At 46.4% G+C, this 19,426-nt stretch overlaps 1 protein-coding gene across 1 annotated transcript in view; it reads left to right on the top strand.

The window, feature by feature from the left end:
• The window catches only part of LOC140411508 (dynein axonemal heavy chain 8-like), a 2,059,122-nt gene that overhangs the window by 684,711 nt on the left and 1,354,985 nt on the right, over positions 1–19,426 (top strand). The window contains exons 18-19 of the mRNA XM_072500594.1: positions 11,722–11,802; positions 16,933–17,049. Of these exons, the coding sequence (XP_072356695.1) occupies positions 11,722–11,802; positions 16,933–17,049 (198 nt within the window). The remainder of the gene's footprint in view (positions 1–11,721; positions 11,803–16,932; positions 17,050–19,426) is intronic.

The raw sequence follows: 19,426 nt of genomic DNA, 5'->3' as shown, positions 1-19,426 counted from the left end.
GCAAGACAATGCTTTGAATGCGAGCATTTGCAGGTAATTAAGTCTTTACAGATACAGAGATGGGGTAAACCCAAGTTAAAGAGGTGTGAATTGTCTCAAACCAGGACAGTTGGCAGGATTTTGCAAGCCCAGGCCACATGGTGGGGGCAGAATGTAATGTGACATGAATCCAAGGTCCAGGTTGAGGCCGTACTCAAGTGTCCGGAACTTGGCTGTAAGGTCCTGCCTGGCGATTTTGCGTTGTCGCGTGTCCTGAAGGCCGCCTTGGAGAACGCTTACCCGGAGATCAGAGGCTGAATGCCCTTGACTGCTGAAGTGTTCCTCGATTGGAAGGGAACATTACTACCTGCCGATTGTCACTCGTTGTCTGTTCATCCATTGTCGCAGCATCTGCATGGTCTCACCAATGTACCACTCTTCGGGATATTCTTTCCTGCAGCGTATGAGGTAGACAACGTTGGCCGAGTCGCACGAGTAGGTACGGCGTACCTGGTGGGTGGTGTTCTCACGTGTAATGGTACCCATGTCGATGATCTGGCATGTCTTGCAGAGATTGCCATGGCAGGGTTGTGTGGTGTCGTGGTCGCTGTTCTGAAGGCTGGGTAGTTTGCTGCAAACAATGGTTTGTTTGAGGTTGCGCGGTTGTTTGAAGGCAAGTAGTGGGGGTATGGGGATGACCTTGGCAAGATGTTCATCTTCATCGATGACATGTTGAAGGATGTGAAGAAGATGTTGTAGTTTCTCCGCTCCGGGGAAGTACTGGACGACGAAGGGTACTCTGTCGGTTGTGTCCCGTGTTTGTCTTCTGAGGAGTTCGGTGCGTTTTTGTCCTGTGGCGCGTTGGAACTGTCGATCGATGAGTCGAGCGCCATATTCCGTTCATACGAGGGCATCTTTCAGCGTCTGTAGATGTCTGTTACGCTCCTCCTCGTCTGAGCAGATCCCATGTGTACGGAGAGCCTGTCCATAGGAAATGGCTTCTTTAATGTGTTTAGGGTGGAAGCTGGAGAAGTGAAGCATCGTGAGGTTATCCGTGGGTTTGCGGTAAAGCGAAGTGCTGAGGTGCCCGTCCTTGATGGCGATGAGTGTGTCCAAGAATGCAACCGATTTTGGAGAGTAGTCCATGGTGAGTCTGATGGTGGGATTGAACTAATTGATGTCATCATGTAGTCGTTTCAGTGATTCTTCGCCGTGGGTCCAAAGAAAAAAAATGTAATCGATGTATCTGGTTTATAACGTCGGTTGAAGGTCCTGTGCGGTGAGGAGGTCTTGTTCACTTTGAAAACGACTACACAATGACATCAATAAGTTCCATCCCACAATCAGACTCACCATGTGATGTGTTGGGTATGCTGGGTCGATGTGGGCTGCACTTGATGCAGTGTAACGAGAGACAGACCTCCAACACTTGATAAGATGCAACACGATTTTATTTAACATCTAAACTATTATAAATCTTCAACTGTGGGTTGACACTATGCTGACTTGACTGGAGATCTGACCAGACTTACTAGCTACCACATGGTGTTTGCACTGGCCAGCTCATTAACTCTGACTGTCCCAGAGGTTGGGTCCTGAGAGAGCGGGAAAACCGGTGCCCTCCGGCTTTATAGTGGGTGTGTCCTGTCTGGCGATTGGCTGCTCTGTTCTGTGTGCTTACTGGTCATCCTGTGTGTCAATCACTGCCTGCCTGCACTCCATTCTATACATAGATGTATATTATGACATCTCACCCCTTTTTTTTTTGTTTTGTATTGTGTGTGTTGAGATAATACATATTAAGGTGCATGTGCGTGTGAATGTGTATATGTGCGTGACTATATACAGAATGTGCTAAAATGACCTTATGTACATACAAAGGTGTCACTAGTGCAGATATAGGGCAGATGAAACGGTAAAAACGATATTTACAGAGGTCAAAACGATAAGGTAACACAGTTGTGCAAAAGTTCAGTCTATAGGTTTAGTCTCTGCGGCGGGCGACAAATTCTGGTTGACCGCCTCAAGGGTGGATCAGGGGCCGCCTGCACTTGGATAGGTGGGACCGCCACCAATGCGGTTGTCGCAGAGGTCGGCAGGATTGCTGGTAGATCGGTGGCCTCGTGGTAGGGCACGTCCGGAGGAAGCATTGTGTGTGGCGGGACGTCATGGTTAGGTGGCGGGCGTGGAACTCGGCGCAGCGCCCGTCTGTTGCGTCGTAGGAAGGAGCCATCAGCCATGCAGACGAGGAACGATCTTGGGGCCACTTGCTTGACCACCACAGCTGTGGCGGACCAGCCGCCGTCAGGCAACTGCACACAAACACGATCAGTTGGACCAGCTCGGGGAGATCCGTGGCATGAGCGTTGTATGCTGATTTCTGTTGGGCCCGAGACTGCTGCATCTTTTGTATGACCGTGAGGTGGTCACGGTCTGGAACATGGATGGCTGGAACCGTGGTTCGCAGAGTGCGGTTCATGAGCATCTGCGCGGGAGACAACCCAGTGGACAGCGGGGATGCTCTGTATGCCAGCAGCGCCAGGTTGAAGTCGGAGCCTGAGTCTGCAGCCTTGCATCTTGACGATATGGACCCCTTTTTCGGCCTTCTTGTTTGACTGTGGGTAGTGGGGGCTGGAGGTTACGTGACGAAAGTTGTATAGGCGGGCAAAATCAGACCATTGCTGGCTGTAAAAACAGGGACCGTTGTCACTCATCACCGTGAGCAGTATCCCATGCCTGGCAAATGTTTCTTTGCATGCTTTAATCACCGCCTTCGACGTGAGGTCGGACAGTTTCACCACTTCTGGGTAATTGGAGAAGTAGTCGACCAGAAAGACATAGTCACGCCCCTTGGTGTGGAAAAGGTCGACACCGACTTTGGCCCATGTGGAGGTCACTATCTCGTGTTGCTGCAGAGTTTCTTTGGGTTGAGCTGGCTGAAATTTCTGACATTGGGGCAGTTGAGGACCGTGTTGGCAACGTCCTGGCTGATGCCCGGCCAATAGACTGCCTCTCGAGCTCTGCGTCGACATTTTTCAATCCCCAGGTGACCCTCATGGAGTTGGCCGAGCACCATAGCTCGCATGCTCTGCGGAATCACAATCCTATCGAGCTTCATGAGGATGCCGTCCACCACCGTCAGGTCGTCTTTGACGTTGTAAAACTGGGTACACTGTCCCTCCTGCCAGCCATTCGTGACGTGCTGCATCACACGCTGTAGCAGAGGATACTTGGCCGTTTCCTCACAAATTTGGATGACCCTCTCATCAGTGGCCGGAAGGTTGGAGGCACACAATTGCACCTGCGCATCGATTTGGCAGACAAAGTCAGTTTGTTCACACGGTGTGGTGATAGACCTGGAAAGGGCATCTGCAACAATGAGTTCTTTGCCTGGCGTGTAAACAAGTTCAAAGTCATAGCGGCGTAGCTTGAGAAGGATTCGTTGTAACCGAGACGTCATGTCATTCAAATCCTTATGGATTATGTGGACTAATGGCCTGTGGTCCGTCTCAACCGTGAATTTTGGGAGGCCATACACATAGTTGTGAAATTTGTCGATTCCTGTTAGGAGGCCCAGGAATTCCTTCTCAATCTGAGCGTACCGTTGCTCAGTGGGCGTCATGCCACTGGAGGCATATGCAACTGGGGCCCATGAGGAGGAGTCATCCCGTTGGAGGAGCACCGCCCCAATACCGTCCTGGCTCGCGTCAGTGGATATTTTGGTCTCTTTGGTAGGGTCAAAGAACGCCAGAACCGGGGCTGTGGTGCGTTTTTCCCTCAGCTCACGCCATTCGTTCTCATGAGCGGGCAGCCACTGGAATTCCGTTGACTTTTTGACGAGATGGCGGAGGGCTGTGGTGTGTGCCGCCATGTTGGGAATGAACTTCCTGAGGAAGTTGACCATCCCTAGAAAGCGGAGGACTGCCTTCTTGTCCTCTGGGGTTTTCATGGCGTTGATCGCCGAGACCTTGTCAGCATCTGGCTACACGCCTTGCTGCAAGATGTGGTCACCAAGGAATTTGATTTCTGATTGACCGAACGAGCACTTGGCTCTGTTGAGTCGGAGGCCATGCTCATGGATCCTGTGGAATACCTGCTTGAGGCGATCGATGTGTTCTTGAGGAGTTGTGGACCAGATTCTGACATCGTCAACATACACGCGCACCCCCTCGATACCCTCCATCATCTGTTCCATGATGCGGTGAAATACCTCTGAGGCAGAGATGATGCAAAAAGGCATCCGGTTGTAGCAGTAGCAACCGAACGGGGTATTGAATGTGCACAGCTTGTGACTGGATGCATTTAGCTGTATTTGCCAGAACCCCTTGGAGGCGTCCAGCTTTGTAAAGAGTTTGGCATGAGCCATCTCGCTGGTCAACTCTTCTCGTTTTGGTATCGGGTAATGTTCCCTCATGATATTGCGGTTTAAACCCTTGGGATCGATGCAGATTCGAAGCTCCCCTGACGGCTTCTTGACGCAGACCATGGAGCTGACCCAGTCCGTGGGTTCTGCGACTTTTGATATGATGCCCTGGTCCTGGAGGTCCTGTAACTGCTGCTTGAGGCGGTCCTTGAGGGGTGCCGGCACCCGACGTGGTGCGTGGATCACAGGCGTTTGGTTTGAGCAGGATTTTGTATCGGTATGGGAGTGTGCCCATTCCGTCGAATACGCTGTGGTACTGCGTGATGTGTCATCAATTTCAGCCTGGAAATTCTCATCAGGTGAGGCCGTCGCCTGTGAGGATGACATGGTGTGGACTCGCTGAACCAAGTTCAGGAGTTTGCAGGCCCGAGCAGGGATGCTCTGTCAGGTCCCACGATCTCAAATCGCAGTGTCGCTTTAAATGACTTATTGGAAACTCCGAGTTGGCATGAACCACTGGCAGCTATGGCATTGCCATTGTAGTCAAGGAGCTGGCAGACCGGTGCAAGATTGCTTGGTCTGACGCGGATGGTGTCGAGATCGGATTTGGAGATGAGGTTCGCCGATGCGCCGGTGTCCAGTTTGAACCGGATGCGAGCCTTGTTGACTGTGAGGACAGCACACCACTCGTCGTTGGGATCCACGCTGAGGATCGGGACGTGCTTCGCTGTCTTGGAGAAAGGCAGCACATGCTTCGTAATGATGCCCACCCGGTATGGAGATTTGAGGCATGCAGCATCAGGGTCTGTTGGGCCATCGGGGTCGGAGTCTGGCATAGCCTGCTGTATTGAACGGATGCTTCTGCGTCACGGCTGGGATCGCTGGATGCTGGGCAGTGGAGCAGATCTGCAAAGGGCTGCGTAGTGGGCAAGCTTGCCACACTATAGACATCGTTGTGATTTTGCCGGACATTTCCAATTTAAATGGGCGGAGTAACAATTCGGACACGTCATGACGCCAACGTCAGCGCGTTCCGTGCGCCATCGCGCATGCGCAGTGCGGTCGAATGATGTACGCACCTGCGCAGTTTGTCATCGATCTCGCCGTCCCCTCGGTCGTGGCGCGCATGCGCAGGGGCCCGGGAAAATTGCGCGGAATGGTCACTCTTGTCGATACTTAGGCCCTGCATTTGTGCGATGACCTGCACCCGTTCCGCCTCGTGGGAGGTTAGCTTTGTCGTTTCTGCCGCCCTGATGTGGGAGTACCGATTGTTAGCATGTTCGTGGGGAACGCACGTTTCAATGGCGATGGTGAGGATGAGCTGCTTGACTTTCAGGAGCTGCTGGCAAAGGGAATCGGAGTGGACCCCGAAAACGATCTGATCCCGGATCATGGAATCAGTGGTCGAGTCATAGTTACATGACTGCGCGAGGATGCGGAGATGGGTCAGAAAGGATTGAAAAGGTTCATCCTTACCCTGAAGCCTCTGCTGGAAAACGTACCGTTCAAAGCTCTCATTCACCTCAATGATGCAGTGGCTATCGAACTTCAGAAGGACTGTTTAAATTTCGTCTTGTCTTCGCCTTCAGCAAATGTAAGGGAGTTGTAGATGTGGACAGCATGGTCCCCAGCTGTGGACAGCATGGTCCCCAGCTGTGGAGACGAATAATGCGATCTTCCTGGCGTCCGATGCGGTCTCGAGGTCGGTGGCTTCTAGATAGAGTTGGAACTTTTGTTTGAAGATCATCCAATTTGCACTGAGGTTGCCGGCGATGCAGAGCTGCGGAGGAGGGCGGACGTTATCCATGTCACCGGATGGCTGTTTGCTAGTCAGCGCTGATTCACTCAAGGTAGGTCCGTCAATTTTCAGCATCACTCACTGGTACCATGATGTGTTGGGTAGGCTGTGTCGATGTGGACTGCACTTGATGCTGTGTAGCGAGAGACAGACCTCCAACACTTGATAAGATGCAACATGATTTGATTTAACAACTAAACTATTATACATGTTCAACTGTGGGTTGACTCTATGCTGACTTGACTGGAGACCTGATAGTAGCCTAACCAGACTTACTAGCTACCACATGGTGTTTGCACTGGCCAGCTCACTAACTCTGACTGTCCCAGAGGCTGGGTCCCGAGAGAGCGGGAAAACTGGTGCCCTCTGGCTTTATAGTGGTCGTGTCCTGTCTGGTGATTGGCTGCTCTGTTCTGTGTGCTTACTGGTCATCCTGTGTGTCAATCACTGCCTGTCTGCACTCCATTATACACATAGATGTATATTATGACACCATGGACTACTCTCCAGAATTGGTTGCATTATTAGACACACTCATCTCCATAAAGGACGGTCACCTCAGCACTTTGCTTTACCGCAAGCCCACGGATAACTTCACGATGCTCCACTTCCCCAGTTTACACCCTAAACACATTAAAGAAGCCATCCCCTATGGACAAGCCCTCCATATGCACAGGATCTGCTCAGACGAGGAAGAGCGTAACAAACATCTACAGACGTTGAAAGATGCCCTCGTACGAATGGGATATGGCGCTCGACTCATCGATCGACAGTTCTAATGCGCCACAGCAAAAAACCGCACCGACCTCCTCAGAAGGCAAACACGGGACACAACCGACAGAATACCCTTCGTCGTCCAGTACTTCCCCGGAGCGGAGAAACTACGACATCTTCTTCACAGCCTTCAACACGTCATCGATGAAGATGAACATCTTGCCAAGGTCATCCCCATACCCCCACTACTTGCCTTCAAACAACCGCGCAACCTCAAACAAACCATTGTTTGCAGCAAACTACCCAGCCTTCAGAACAGCGACCACGACACCACACAACTCTGCCATGGCAATCTCTGCAAGACATGCCAGATCATCATCATGGGTACCACCATTACACGTGAGAACACCACTCACCAGGTACGCGGTACATACTCATGCGACTCGTCCAAAGTTGTCTACCTCATACGCTGCAGGAAAGGATGTCCCGAAGCGTGGTAGATTGGCGAGACCATGCAGACACTGCGACAACGAATGAACGGACATCGCGCTACAATCACCGGGCAGGAATGTTCCCTTCCAGTCGGGGAACACTCCAGCAGTCAAGGGCATTCAGCCTCTGATCTCCGGGTAAGCGTTCTCCAAGGCGGCCTTCAGGACGCGCGACAACGCAGAATCGCCGAGCAGAAACTTATAGCCAAGTTCTGGACACATGAGTACGGCCTCGACCGGGACCTTGGATTCATGTCACATTACATTCATCCCCCACCATCTGGCCAGTGCTTGTGAAATTCCACCAACTGTGCTGGCTCGAGACAATTCACACCTCTTTAACTTGGGTTACCCCTATCTCTGGATCTGTAAAGACTTAATTACCTGCAAATGCTTGCATTCAAAACATTGTCTCGCATCTTTGACTTTGTCTCTATATATGTTTCTGGAACATACCTCTTCATTCACCTGAGGAAGGAGCAGCGCTCCGAAAGCTAGTGATTTGAAACAAACCTGTTGGACTTTAAGCTGGTGTTGTAAGACTTCGTACTGGGCTCAACTCAGTCCAACGCCGGCATCTCCACATCATAATAAGAATAAGAATCGCTTTTTGTCACAAGTAGGCTTCAATGAAGTTATTGTGAAAAACCCCTAATCGCCACACTCCAGCGCCTGTTCGGGGAGGCCGGTATGGGAACTGAGCCCGTACTGCTGGCCTTGTTCCACATTACAAGCCAGCTGATAAGCCCACTGTGTTAAACCAGCCCCTGTTGCAGTGTCCAAAGCTCAGACTCCAGCTCATCAACTCTGAGCCGAAGTTCCTCAGGCAACCAACACTTGCTTCAGATGTGTTCCTTAGAAACCGCAATGGGGTCCACCAGCTCCACATTATGCAAGTACAACACACTGCCTGATCCTGCATCTCTATTTTATTTCATTAGTTTTTCATTTTTTAAATTTCCATCTAGTTTTTAGTTTGCCTCATCTGTAAAATAGTTCTTCTTTTTACCTTTAATCTGAAAGCAATTTAGAATAGATAATGCAAATTAGCAGTTACTTACCAGTCAATGATCTTACAGTTTGGATTGTTTTTCAAATTCAGTCCACTGCCCACTGCCCAGCAGTGACCCGCTCAGCTCCCACTCTTATCACCACTTTCCCACCTTCCCTAAACTCCCACTATTTTTTTGAGCCTCAGATTCCCCTGCTTAAAGAAACTGGTCTGAACCGGTTTCCTAACTGTCCTAATTTATTGTCCTCGCTAGTCCCACTATAGGGCATTGTTTTTACCTTCTTTAAATCTGAACGATTTTCACATTTTTACAAGCAATTTATGTTAGATATAAAAAGAATTTAAAAAATAAGGGGCACAATTCTCTGGCTGCACCTGCCGGGCGACCAGAAATTTCCACCCAAGGTCAATGGACCTTCACATGGTCCACGTCCCACCCATGGCGATCTTGCAGGGCGAAAGAATCCAGCCCAAGGTTAATTAAGATTAATTCGCCAAAACTCCCACTCTTACCTTAACTCCTGGCACTCAGAGCAAAATAGCACTCAGTGCAAGGCCCGAGCTTGTTTTTATAGCCACAGCTCCCCTGCATAAAGTAACCCAGTGTGAGCCGGTTTATCAACTGTCTAATTTACTCTCCTGGCTAGTCTCACTACTTTTTCCATCTTTAAATCTAAAAGATTTTCAAATTTCCACCAGCAGCTTCTGCTAAAAACTAAGAAAAAAAGATTAAAGTTAATTAAGACTAAATACAGACGGGGTGACTGCTTTGCAGAACACCTCCGGTCCGCCCACAAACAGGACTCAGACCTTCCTGTTGCTTGACATTTCAACTCACCATCCTGCTCTCACATCCACATGTCCATCCTTGGCCTGCTGCAGTGTTCCAGTGAAGCCCAGCTCAAATTGGAGGAACAGCACCTCATCTTCCAATTAGCCACGGTATAGCCTTCCGCACTTAACATTGAGTTCAACAACTTCGGACTGTGAAGTCTCTTCTCCACCTTTACTCCATATTTATTTCTATCAATATATTTTTTATTTTCATTTCTTCCATTGATCTGTTTTTTCCTCGATGTGGAGATGCCGGCGTTGGACTGGGGTGAGCACAGTTCGAAGTCTCACAACACCAGGTTAAAGCCCAACAGATTTGTTTCGATGTCACTAGCTTTTGGAGCGCTGCTCCTTCCTCAGGTGACATCGAAACAAACCTGTTGGACTTTAACCTGGTGTTGTAAGACTTCGTACTGTTTTTTCCTCACCATTGTTCCCCCTCCCCCCTCTCCACTTGGGCCAACTGTTCTCTTTGTTCTGCCGTTCACACATTTTAATCTCTCTGTGCCACTGTCAGCACTCTTCTGAACCTTAATCAACCCCATTTATAATCCTTTTATTTTCTGCCCTCGACATCTTTGTCAATCTCCTGCTATCGCTGGCCCCCTATCCAACCCCACCACTCCATGCCACACACCAACTGTATAACTCTGACTCCATTTCCAGTTCTCTCTAGCTTTGACAAAGATTCATCCAGACTTGAAACATTAATTCGCTTTTCTCTCCACAGATGTTGTCAGACTGAGATTGTCCAGTATTTTCTGTTGTTCTTCTATCTAATTTGCTTCTTACATAGAACATAGAACGATACAGCGCAGTACAGGCCCTTCGGCCCACGATGTTGCACCGAAACAAAAGCCATCTAACCTACACTATGCCATTATCATCCATATGCTTATCCAATAAACTTTTAAATGCCCTCAATGTTGGCGAGTTCACTACTGTTGCAGGTAGGGCATTCCACGGCCTCACCATTCTTTGCGTAAAGAACCTACCTCTGACCTCTGTCCTATATCTATTAACCCTCAATTTAAAGCTATGTCCCCTCGTGCCAGCCATTTCCATCCGCGGGAGAAGGCTCTCACTGTCCACCCTATCTAACCCCCTGATCATTTTGTATGCCTCTATTAAGTCTCCACTAAACCTTCTTCTCTCCAACGAAAACAACCTCAAGTCCATCAGCCTTTCCTCATAAGATTTTCCCTCCATACCAGGCAACATCCTGGTAAATCTCCTCTGCATCCGCTCCAAAGCCTCCACGTCTTTCATATAATGCGGTGACCAGAACTGTACACAATACTGCAAATGCGGCCGTACCAGAGTTTTGTACAGCTGCAACATGACCTCCTGACTCCGGAACTCAACCCCTCTACCAATAAAGGCCAACACTCCATAGGCCTGTCTAAGGTTAATTATAATTTAGTTTAATTCTCTAAAACTCCCACTTTTCCCTTCACTCCCGGCACTCAGAGCAAAATAGCACTCCATGCAAGGCACTGAACAAGCTTATTTTTATAGTCTCGGCTTCCCTTGCTTAATTTTAACCGTTTACTAACTATTTAATTTACTCCCCATGCTCGGCCCACTATGGGGCATGTTTTTACCTTCTTTAAATCTGAAAGATTTTCAAATTTCCACCAGCAGTTTATGTGAGATTTAAATGTTTTTTTAAAAGCTTAAGGTTAATGAAGATTAAGGTTAATTCTCTTCAATTCCCACTCTTACCTTAATTCCCAGCAATCAGAGCAAAATGGAACTCCGTCAAATCAGCTCCTTGGAATCAAATCCTTGATTCCGATTTATCAACACCAGATTCATTCACAATTCAAATTAATCCTAATCCAATTAAGCCTTCTTTTAACTCTAGAATCATAGAATTTACAGTGCAGAAGGAGTCCATTAGGCCCTTCGAGTCTGCACCGGCCCTTAGAAAGAGCACTGTACCCAAGCCCACGCCTCAACCCTATCCCCGTAACCCAGTAACCCGACCTAACCTTTTTTGGACACTAAGGAGCAATTTATCATGGCCAATCCACCTAACCTGCTCATTTTAGGGCTGTGGGAGGAAACTGGAGCACCCGGAGGAAACCCATGCAGACACGGGGAGAAAGTACAAACTCCATACAGACAGTCACCTGAGGCTGGAGTTAACCACTGTGCCCTCTAGTTGGCTCCTTTTCCTCTTTCATTGCTAATATTAACTAGGATACTCTGATCACCTTTCCCTCAATGTTGCCTTCCTAACAAAAAATTCACCCAAATTCACCTAAACTATATTTAGAAGACATGTGACTTCAGGCTAACAGCAATTTATTTAATTCCCAATGCCTTCTAAAATGGCATAACAAACCTGTGCATCAAAAAACTGCTTTTGCAAACAATAATCTACACTGTGGTTCAAGAAGGTGGCTCACCACCACCTTCTCAAGGATTTTCAGGAAAGTAAATGCTGTCCTCACCAGTTTTGCTCATGCCCCTGAATGAATAAAAAATAATTAAAACATTTCTTTTTTTGTATTTCTAAAATCAGTCTGTTCTTCAAGCATTTGAGAGCGTGTGCGAAGGAATTCCTTTTGAGTTTGTGGCATTGATAACACCTAAAATTACAAAGGTGAGTACTAAATTGCGCAGGTAAAGGTAATTAAGCTATATATTAATAAGTAAAGTAAAGTTTCAATTGTCCTGGATGACCATAGACTGCGGAGAGCTGACTGGTGGTGATTTAACCTGAGGATCACCACGCATCAGACGAGGGGCAAACTTCAGAAGGTGGGCCTTTATGAACATCCTCAGCCAGTACAGGATATGTATAGATAAGCAAACAAAATATGCCACAGAAAATTTGGCTTCTAGTTACAGTCATTAGAGCAGCACGGTGGCACAGTTGTTATTACTGCTGCCTCACAGCACCGAGGTCACAGGTTCGATCCCGGCTCTTGGTCACTGTCCGTGTGGAGTTTGTGAATCCTCGCCGGGTAGGGTGCTCTTTCTAAAGGCCGGTGCAGACTCGATGGGCCGAATGGCCTCCTTCTGCACTGTAAATTCTCATCGTGTTTGCATGGATTTCGCCCCCACAACCCAAAGATGTGCAGTTAAGGTGAATTGGTCACACCAAATTGCCCCATAATTGGAAAAATTTAATTGGGTTCTCTAAATTTAACAAAAAATATTTCAGTCATTAATTAGTTTCATTGATAAAAAATAGACCAATTTTAGATGAATTGGCAGTCATATCACCTTTGTTTTCATAACCGAAATATAGGAGGATAACTTTAATTTTTTTGCAGTATGAATATTGGGTAACTGGGGATCAACAACCTATTTTACACCTTCAATTATTTTTTTTCATTAACTTCTAATTTACCCTCAATTAATTTTTGGTACATTATGTGAAATAATATTTGTTAAGTCTATTCATTCAATGTATATCCATGGATCTCCTAGGCTGATGTCAATCAGTGTTCAGAGGGTTGAGTTACAAGGCCAGATTGCCTAACCTTTGCCTGTATTCCTTTGAATTTAGACAATTAAATAATGATGCAATCAATGATATTGAGGCTATGGAAAAGCTTCAGAATGTCACAAGATAAATTCCCAGTTTTAAGCATCATAAGTTACCCAAGAGGTTAAATAAGATGGGTGTCTATCTGAAGACTTGTAGGTGATTCATTTGTGCTTTTTCAATGTTGAAGTCATTTTTTGATGAAATGGTTAAACTGCATTAAGTAGGGAGGACTAGGTGCCACTCCTACCAGTTACCTAAAAGCACAACCAGGCTTGAGATAGCTCTTTGAAAAAAGGAAGGCCTCGGGTAACTGCCTGTGTGGAGTCTCCTTGTGTCTGCGTGAGTTTCAATCGGGTGCTCCGGTTTCCTCCCACAGTCCAAAGATGCGCAAGTTAGGTGAATTGGCCATGATAAATTACCCCTTAGTGTTCAAACGGTCTGGTGGGACTTCTGGGTTACAGGGATAGGATAGAGGCAGTGGGTGCTCGGTCCAAGGACCAGTGAAGATTCAATGGGCCGAATGGCCTCCTTCTGCACTGTAGGATTGAATGAATATTGAACCTGTAAAATAGATTGATGGTTGGTTTGATGAACCCTGATTCTCTGAATAGCTTGAAGTGAGAGTTGAGCTTGTTTCAAGATCTTGAACACACCACTCAAGATCTTGTAATATCAGTTAAGATCCAGAATAGTCTCCTGGACTAGTTTTGATCACCTAAGCAGGTCAAAGATAAAATATTCAGATTTTTCCTTTCATTTGGCCTGGTAATTTAAAAAAACTTTAAGCACCCAATTCTTTTTTTTCCCGATTCAGGGGCAGTTTAGCATGGCCAATCCACCTACCCTGCACATCTTTACGTTGTGGGGGTGAGACCTATGCAGACACGGGGCGAATGTGCAAACCCCACATGGACAGTCACCTGGGGCCGGGATCGAACCTGGATCGTCGGCGCAGTGAGGCAGCAATGCTAACCATTGCACCACCCTGCCATCCATTTTATCTGATATATTGCTATTCGAGGAGATTACAGGGCTCTGGGTAGGGTGACTAGTGTTTTGTGTGGTGGATACATGGGGAAAATCTTCATTATTTAACACACATATATATAACAAAAGCAATCTCCATCTGCCATTTCTCTGACCTGCTCTCCAATCTATTTATATTCTGCTGTAATCTCTGACAGTCTCCTTCACCATCTGCAACTCCACCTATCTTAGTGTCATCTGCAAACTTGCTAATCAGACCATCTACATTTTCCTGCAGATCATTTATATATATTATAAACGACAGTGGGCGCGGCACTGATCCTTTGGGAACACCACTAGTTACAGATCTCCATTCTTCTGAAAAACTCCCTTCCACTGCTACTCTCTGGACTGTTGCCAAGCCAGTTCTTTATCCATCTAGCTAGCATACCCAAAATCCCATGGTGTAGGAGCGTTTTCCAAGGCCTGAGTATTGAGCCAGCCTTAACGTGGGGTTCGCCCCTCATTGTTAGGCCTTAGCTTAATGAACAGAGCAGACACATAACCTGGTTAAGATGGCTATTTATTATCCCAAGCTTGGTTCCGTGTACACGGAGATGGACCTGGATAATGCCAAGATCGATCTGCTGAACACTGATAAAAACACATCAATTCTACAATTTCCAAAAATCAATAGCCCACCCCAAGTTGGACTCGATCCAATCTCTGAAGCTGCCATGTCCAAACCTATCCAATAAAATTGTGATCAACCCATGATTGAGCCTCATCCTGTCACCTGTTGTTTACCAAAAGCTTCATGTCAATCTTAAGTTGTTTTCCCCATCCTAACATCCTGCTTACCCATTGTTCATTAGGGACAGAATGACAGAACTCATAGAATCATAGAATTTTTACTGTGAAGAAGGAGGCCATACGGCCCATCGAGTCTGCACCGGCTCTTGGAAAGAGCGCCCTACCCAAGGTCCACACCTCCATCCTATCCCCATAACCCAGGAACCCCATGCAACACTAAGGGCAATTTTGGACACTAAGGGCAATTTAGCATGGCCAATCCACCTAACCTGCACATCTTTGGACTGTGGGAGGAAACCGGAGGAAACTAAGGGCAATTTAGCATGGCCAATCCACTTAACCTGCACATCTTTGGACTGTGGGAGGAAACCGGAGCACCCGGAGGAAACCCACGCACACACGGGGAGAACGTGCAGACTCCACACAGACAGTGACTCAAGCCGGAATCGAACCTGGGACCCTGGAGCTGTGAAGCAATTGTGCTAACCACCATGCTACCGTGCTGCCCCTCTGGCATCCTCTTTTCTCCATAGATTGTTTCAGAGGGACAGGATATCAGAAATGGCATCCTTTTCACTTCCAGAGGATATTGGGGCCACTGATAAAACTTACTTACCTTCTCTATGTAATCTGCTGATCACACACCTCCTGTGTCTCAAAAACATGGGCAAGTTAGCTAGCCTAAATCCCATCATGCATTGTGACACTGCTTGTAGCCAGAGTTTCAATGCTTATCACTGCTATGTCCTAAAGTACAGGTTTAATGGTTAATAATGATTACCCAGTACACTTTCTATAATTAATCTCAATCCTTAATAAACAAATTTATCTAAAACTACTCAAGTGGCATCCTAGCTATTCAGTTTTAAGAGGTCTCATCGCTGAACACCCCCTTCACATAGGACTTTACCTTTTGTACAGTCTGCCATGAGGGACTTTGTTAAACACCTTACTAAAGGCCATGATAACTAATATATGATAACATGTGGCCAGGGAAAGGATTGGACCACTTAAGGACGGTGGGGGAAATCTACGTGTTGAGCCAGAGGAAATGGGCGAGGTACTAAATGAGTACTTTGCATCAGTGTTTACCAGAAAAAAAGACTTTGTGGAAGATGATTCTTGGGAAGGGTGTGTGGGCAGTCTGGGTCATGTTGACACTAAAAAGGAGGAGGTATTGGGGTTTTAAAAGACATTAAGGTAGAGATGTCTCCTGGGCCTGATGGGATTTACCCCAGAATACTGAGGGAAGCAAGAGAGGAAATTGCTGGGGCCTCATTGGCTACAGGTGAGGGGAGGTCATGCCTCACTACCTTGATCGAGGTTTCTGAGGTGATGACAAAGATGATTGATGAGGGGAGGGCAGTGGATGCTATTTACATGGACTTCAGTAAGGCCTTTGACAAGGTGCCTCATGGCAGACTGGTACAAAAGGTGAAATCACACGGGATCAGAGGTGAGGTGGCAAGATGGATACAGAATTGGCTCAATCACAGAAGGCTGAGGTGAGCAGTAGAAGGGTGTTTCTCTGAATGGAAGGTTGTGACTAGAAGTGTTCAATAGGGATTGGTGCTGGGGCTTCTGTTGTTTGCAATATACATAAACGATTTGGAGGAATATATCGCTGGTCCTGGTCCGCACGTGGCACAAGGTTGGTGGAGTGGCAGATAGTGTTGAGGAATGTCAGAGGATACAGCAGGACATAGATAGGTTGGAGACTTGGGCAGAGAAATGGCAAATAGAGTTTCATCCGGACAAATATGAGATAATGCATTTTGGTAAGTCTAATATAGAGGGGAAATATACCGTAAATGGCAAAACTCTGCGGAATATAGAAAGTCAGAGATATCTGGGTGTGTAGGTCCACAGATCTTTGAAAGTGGCAACAAAAGTGGAGAAAGTAGTCAAGAAAGCAGATGGAATGCTTGCCTTCATTGGATGGGGCATCGAGTATAAAAACTGGCAACTCATGCTACAGTTATTTGGAACCTTGGTAAGGCCATACTTGGATTGTTGCACAGAATTCTGTTTGCCACACTACCAGAGGCTTTGGAGAGGGTGCAGAGGAGGTTTACCAGGATGTTGCCTGGTCTGGAGGGTGTCAGCTATGCGGAGAGGCGGAATCGCACTTTTTTTACACAGAGGGCGGTGAGTGCCTGGACCGTGTTGCCAGGGGAGGTTGTGGAAGCAGATACATTAACAGCATTCAAAAGGCATCTTTACAAACACATGGATAGGATGAGTATAGAGGGAAACACCACGAGGAAGTGCTGAGGGGTTTGGCCAAAGGTAGCATCATGACCGTTACAGGCTTGGCGGGCCAAAGAGCCTGTTCCTGTTCTGTATTGTTCTTTGTTCTTTGTAAACAAACAACCAATGTTTGCGATTTTTATATTTTGGTTTTGAAGGATGCATAATAATTTCACATTCAAAGTCCTTTGTTATTTTTTTCTTTAGATTGAGTCTGTTCTGAGACAAGGAGTTACTTTCCTGAATTGGTCATCTCTAACACTTGAACAGTTCTTCTCTGATGCAAATACAGCCATTGATGAGTTGATTACATTGCTAAAGACAGTAAGTAGATGTCTCAGAAATTTTAAATTTGTTTATTCAAGGATGACAGCAGTGGGAAACATTTCATTTAATTTCATTTTGGCATCTTGTAATGACAAGTTCTCAATACTTATGGGCTCAGATAAAATCCTTACTTTAACGTGGATGCGGACAATGTTGAGAAAAATAGCACAAGAGAAAAAAGATAGAATCAAGGAAAATAGAATTGTTACAAAAGGAGGCTATTCAGCAAGAGCAGCTTATCTAGTTTCATACTTCCACATTTGCTCCACAGCTCTGCAATTTTTATCTCTTCATATAACTATTCAATTCCATTTTGAAATCCACACCACACTCTCAGGTAGTGCATTCTGGAGAATCATAGAAACATAGGGCGGAATTTAACCAAATTCATTCTAAGTATGGTAGTGAGCGGGAATCGTCGGGGATGTGTAGAAGCCAGGTATTTCGAATACAGTATAAGTAATACGGTAAAAGATAGCTGTTTAAGTATAACAATTAAGCCCCAGTTTTAAATACTCATTTAAAACTGAGAATTTCAGCACCCATAAATTCAGGTCTTCAATAGATACATGAAATTCCATCATAGATTAAAACAGCACAGTTGCAAGACAATTTGACACTGCTTGTGCTAATTGTCAAGGACAAGGACTGAATACCATAGTGTGAGAAACACCGCTCACTTGATAATAATTTATATTTAGCCAAATTCTGAAGAAGTATTTTATTCAATCGATCTTGCAAGAACGGGTGCCGCCTGTCAACATTAGCAGACAAACAGAATTAACACAGCATTGTTTTTTATATACAGTCTCTGAGAAACACGCCCCACTCTCTGCCTTAATGGCAGTTTCCTTATCAGTGATTCCTTATTTGGACTTGTTATGTTCATTTTGGCTTCCACCTTGCTTCGCCTAGCAGTGGTTTCTGTTAGCTCCTGGTACATCCTTGAACCGTTAATTAAAATGATGTAGAATGAGGCCCCCATCTGCACCTGCATCGTGTTATTGTAAATCCTGTTCATTCCCGAAGGTCAGTCACGTACACAGTTACAACAACTTGGGCACTGCAGCTTACACAAAACTCCACTTGACATCTTATTTCCCATCAAGCACTATTGTTGACATCTCATTTGTGAACCAGAGTTATTCATATAAAAACAACATGTAAAAACAACATAAAATGCTCATTTCTCATAATTTCCCCTTTTTTTCTTTTTACTCTTGTTGCTTTTTACACTATGTCACTCCTTCTAGCCTTCCCCAAAATTGTCCAACATCCTCTCAACCTCTCTTTCTATGGGGTCGTCCTCTCCTTCAGTCTTCCCTCTTTCTAGTAGGCAAATTGTTTCCTGGCTTCCTTTACCCAGGGGTAATGGCATCTGCTTGGTCAAGGCTGTTTCGATGAGCCTCTGCACCAAGCCTCTTACGCACGGGATGATGCAACAGCCTATTGCCACCAATGCTCCTATTACTATGATAATGGAGGTGAGGATGGATACAATTAACCCTTTCCATTTCCCAAACATTGGTTCAAGCCACCCAGTCATAGATGTGTCTGCCCCCGAGTTGTCTGCCATTTCCTCAGCCAGTGTGGTTAATCTTTGTAGCGCACGGGTAATCGATCCGTCGGGTGCCGTATTGTTGGGGATAAACGTGCAACACTGTCCCTTGAGCATTACGCATACACCACCTTTCTCTGCCAAAATCATATCCAGAGCCAATCTATTCTCCCAGGCCATTCTACTGGTTGCGACCAGTTGTTCCACTATGCCTTTTACAGCATCTCTGGTATAATTTATGAACCTCTGTTGATTATAATATATATAGTTTATCCAATCTACATTCTTATTGATCGTAACCCGCCAGAAGAGGGACTCGAACCCAGCTGCGATCTGATTTCAGGCTTTGAACTCATCTGGTACTCCTCTGGTGATGCCAACGGAGTCCAGGTAAATTCTGTCATCAAATGAGGTGGGTATGCTTCGTGTAGATCATTCCCCTTATACACTCCCCTTCTCCTCTTGTCTTTCATAGGCTATACTGAACGGTATGGCTAGCTGAACTAATGCGCATGTCCCTTTCCATTGGGGGGGTAGAGTGGGTCTTAGGATCTTTCCTCCGCAATACCACCATATATCTGCACGTGGTATTTTTAGTGATGAGTAATTGCCCTGGGTGGTTACGTTCTCAGTCTCAAGACATGTCTTGAGTCCTCCCATATCTTTACTTAGTCCCGTATCAGAACGACTTATACACGATTTATGGTGCGTCACGGTAACCAAGAAGGAGGGAGGGTTTGCTGATTGTTTCTGCTTAACAGGAGGAAACATCAGAGATAGGGCAGTGCAGGTCTTGTTGCCCCAGGCGTTCTCATC

Source organism: Scyliorhinus torazame, chromosome 4, assembly GCF_047496885.1.
Source record: "Scyliorhinus torazame isolate Kashiwa2021f chromosome 4, sScyTor2.1, whole genome shotgun sequence".
Classification (NCBI taxonomy): Eukaryota; Metazoa; Chordata; class Chondrichthyes; order Carcharhiniformes; family Scyliorhinidae; genus Scyliorhinus; species Scyliorhinus torazame.
This window is presented reverse-complemented; position numbering and strand designations above follow the sequence as displayed.